General features: G+C 59.5%; 2 protein-coding genes across 2 annotated transcripts; one reads left to right on the top strand and one right to left on the bottom strand.

The window, feature by feature from the left end:
* Positions 7 to 980, top strand: LOC110407899 (C-C motif chemokine 3-like). Its single transcript, XM_021416101.1, has 3 exons — positions 7 to 132; positions 388 to 496; positions 658 to 980. Exons 1-3 carry the CDS (start codon positions 51 to 53, stop codon positions 749 to 751), a joined length of 285 nt encoding a protein of 94 aa, XP_021271776.1. The 5' UTR covers positions 7 to 50; the 3' UTR covers positions 752 to 980.
* On the bottom strand, positions 1,069 to 3,315 carry LOC110407897 (PHD finger protein 7-like). The gene is made up of 4 exons (XM_021416099.1): positions 3,121 to 3,315; positions 2,922 to 3,035; positions 2,575 to 2,693; positions 1,069 to 2,444 (listed from the first exon to the last, which is right to left on the bottom strand). The coding sequence occupies exons 1-4, from the start codon at positions 3,282 to 3,284 to the stop codon at positions 2,419 to 2,421; spliced, it is 423 nt and encodes a 140-aa protein (XP_021271774.1). The 5' UTR covers positions 3,285 to 3,315; the 3' UTR covers positions 1,069 to 2,418.

Genomic DNA, 3,321 nt, shown 5'->3' with positions numbered 1-3,321 from the left:
GCAGCCACCCAGCTCCAGCCCCGCTCGCCGTGCCAACGTCCCGCAGCACCATGAAGGGCTCCGCAGCCGCCCTGGCCGCTCTGCTCCTCCTGGCCCTCTGCTCCTCAGCCGTGGCCCGTCTGTGTGAGTCGGGTCTCTCTGTGTCCCTGTGGCTGGGTGCCTGTCCCTGCCTGGGAGCCGAGTTCCCATGGACGGGACCTTCCTGGTGGGCTGTGGGGGACTGCCACCAGTGCTTGGAGCTGGTGCTCAGCCTTGGAGATGGTGTCTCTTGGGGTGTCCTTGGGGGATGTGACACAACGGGGTGGATGGGTGATGGGAGATCCTTGTAAAGCCCCAGGTCGAGCATCTGTGGGGTCTCACCAGGGCTCTGTTTCTCTTTCCCCACAGATGGCGTCCCCACAACCTGCTGCTTCACCTACATTCAAGATCCCGTCCCACTCAACCTCATCGCCTCCGCCTTCCGCAGCAGCAGCAAGTGCCGCCTGCCGGGGGTGATGTGAGTATCCAACCAGAGCCGGGGCTTGCAGTGTGATTCCATGACAGTATTCCACAGCTCCGAGGGTGGTTGGGAGTGGGCGAGAGTGTGGTTGGGGACACGTGGGTGCTGCCCGCAGGACCCAGCATCCTCCCAACCCAACGCTGGTTTCCTCCCTGCAGCCTGGTCACCAAGAAGGGGAGGGAGATATGTGCAAACCCCGAGGAGTCCTGGGTGCAGAAACGCCTGGAACTCTTCCAGAACCAAGAAAACTGACCCTTCACTGCTCTGACCCTGGGCTTGGCCAGCAGCACCATGGATACACCACATTGCATGAACTGAATCTTCTTCTACACAAAATTTATTCTATTTAACTTATTTAAATTAAATATTTTTTTTCTAAGAAAGGGGAAAATCCAGGAATAATTTAAAACATATCACTACATCATAATCCAATAAGGACTTAGTAGTTTTGATGCCTAAATAAAATTTTTGGACTATGAAACTGCTTTGTTTGTCTGCTGTATGGACCCCTTTGTTTGTCTCCTCTCCCTTTGGGAGCCCAGGGTGCTTCCCCCTCCAAAGGTGGGCTCAGCTCCCCGGGGCCAGCCCTGACCTCAGCACATCCCCATGGGGTGATGATGGCATCCTCACCACATCTGCAGTGCTGAGCGTGATTCTGCACTTCCCAGCCCTAGAAAGGCACGGAGCTGCCAGAGGGAGCGTAACGAAGGGCTGCGGATTTGATGTCGGGCTGGGAACATCGCTGCAGCGAGGGAAGGCTGAGAGAGCTGGGCCTGTTCAGCATGGGGAAGACAATGCTGAGAGCTGATCATTACCTCAGTCGTGGTCCTCCCACTCATGGCCAGCAGTAATGGATTCCCACGTCTTCAAAACGCAGTTTCCCAGGGGACCTCACTAACCAGTTCCCTGAGCAGCTAAAACCTGCTCGCCCCATGTCCCGGGTTGAGATTTTGGGGGCAGTTTCATCCTGTCATCGAGGATACTAGATTTGAATACGTGTTCAGATATGTTAAGGGAGATCTTTCCAGCCTGAGGCTGCAGCTTGTGACATCAGAAAGGACAAAAGGGACATCCCCACTGCCTTCAAGACAACGCAACCTCATTCCGATGCCACCAATCCAAAGATCCACTGTTACCAGTGGAGGTGAATGTGCGCGCAAGACACTGTTTTGGAGCCAACTCTGTAACCTTGCCATGGGGCCGCTTGAGAAATGGTATTTCTGGCAAAGCCACGGTCCATGCCACTCCCACCCCCGTGGCTGGCAGTGAGCTAGCAGTGCACAGCTTGTGCCGTGCTGAGCTCAGCATCCTGGCCAACGTCTGTCTCAGCTGGAAGGAGGGGATGAAGGCACCAGGTCGCCATGGCTTTGGGGTCGGAGCCCACTCACCCCATGACTTCACAAACTCCTGTCCCTGGATTACATGCAGCGCTCCATTAGGGAGTCAGGAGTTCTGATGCCAAAATAAACAACTTGTACTGTCAAAAGCCTCGGTTTCCAGCGGTTGCCCGTGGCATCTTCCGTGGTCCTTCCCCACCCCTGGGCTGCGCTTGGCTCCCCCGCTGCCAGCCCTGATCTCAGCACGTCCCCACGGGGTGATGCTGGCGTCTGGGCTGGGCTCCCACCACTGACTCTTGCCGAAGCAGCAGCAGCTCAGCAGCGAAGGGCAGGCAGGAGAGTCAGGGCAGTGTGGATGCTGCGCCCTGCAGAGCTCCGGCACATCAGCAAACTCTCCCGTGGTGTTTTCTCCCTTCAGTAGGGACATCCTGCATTGCTGTTGTTCAGCGGCTGGGAGGCTGGAGTGGCCGAGGGGCTTCCTGTGGGCTGTGCAGGCAGCTGGGCGTCGGGGTGTCCCTGGAGCGTCGCAGCCTCATGTGCTGGAGCCGAAGTGCCAGGAGCTGGGGTGCTGTGCAGGGTTCACTACACCGGGGCTGATCCTGAAGGGGCTGCGAAGGGCACGGAGATGAGCGCAGGTGCACATCTCTGTATCCAACGTGGCTCCAACTGGGAGGACATCTCCCGAGGACTTATGGCCACACGTCTATGGGGACCCTGTCCCTGTGCTGCGTTTCTTACCGGTGCCCACACCACTGCAGCCGCTGCACTCCCAGTTCTCGGTGTCTTCTCCGATGGCGGAGCAGAGCTGGTGGGTCCCAGAGGAACCGCAGGAGCTGCAGAGCAGCAGCCTCCAGGGCCTGGGAAAGCGGCAAGAACCCGAACCGCACGGTCACCGGGGGCCCCAGGGCTGTGGGGTGCCAGCGCTGGGGTGGTCCGTGCCACTCCCACCCCCGTGGCTGGCAGTGAGCTAGCAGTGCACAGCTTGTGCCGTGCTGAGCTCAGCATCCTGGCCAATGTCTGTCTCAGCTGGAAGGAGGGGACGGAGGCAGCAGGTCGCCATGGCTTTGGGGTCGGAGCCCACTCACCCCACGTCCTCCGACTGCTCCCGTCCCTGGGGGCACAGGCACAGGCTGGCATCGCAGGAGCTGTGCCTCTGCAAGAGGTCTTCAAAGGCTCCATCCTCTTCCCAGGCTGCATCCCTGTGAGAGGGAGCCGGGGACAACTGAGTGTGGTGCAAGGGGAGGTGGGAGGGGGCCGGGCGGTGGCAGGGCGATGGGTGCTGACCTGTCAGGGATTTTGATGCCGAGGCGGTACATCTCTGCCTGGAAGGTCTGCATGTCCTGGCAGAGCGGGCAGCGGAAGCGGTACAGGGCAGCGCGCAGAGCTTGGCCCTGGGGAAGGGCAACATCAGCTGGGGGGCCCTGCACATCGCCCCTCTCGAGAGGCATGGAGCTGCCAGAGGGAGCGCAACGAAGGGCTACGGAT

The sequence above is a fragment of the Numida meleagris genome, chromosome 18, assembly GCF_002078875.1.
Source record: "Numida meleagris isolate 19003 breed g44 Domestic line chromosome 18, NumMel1.0, whole genome shotgun sequence".
NCBI classification, from domain to species: Eukaryota; Metazoa; Chordata; class Aves; order Galliformes; family Numididae; genus Numida; species Numida meleagris.
The sequence above is the reverse complement of the archived record's forward strand: the minus strand, read 5'-3'. Positions and strand labels throughout refer to the sequence as shown.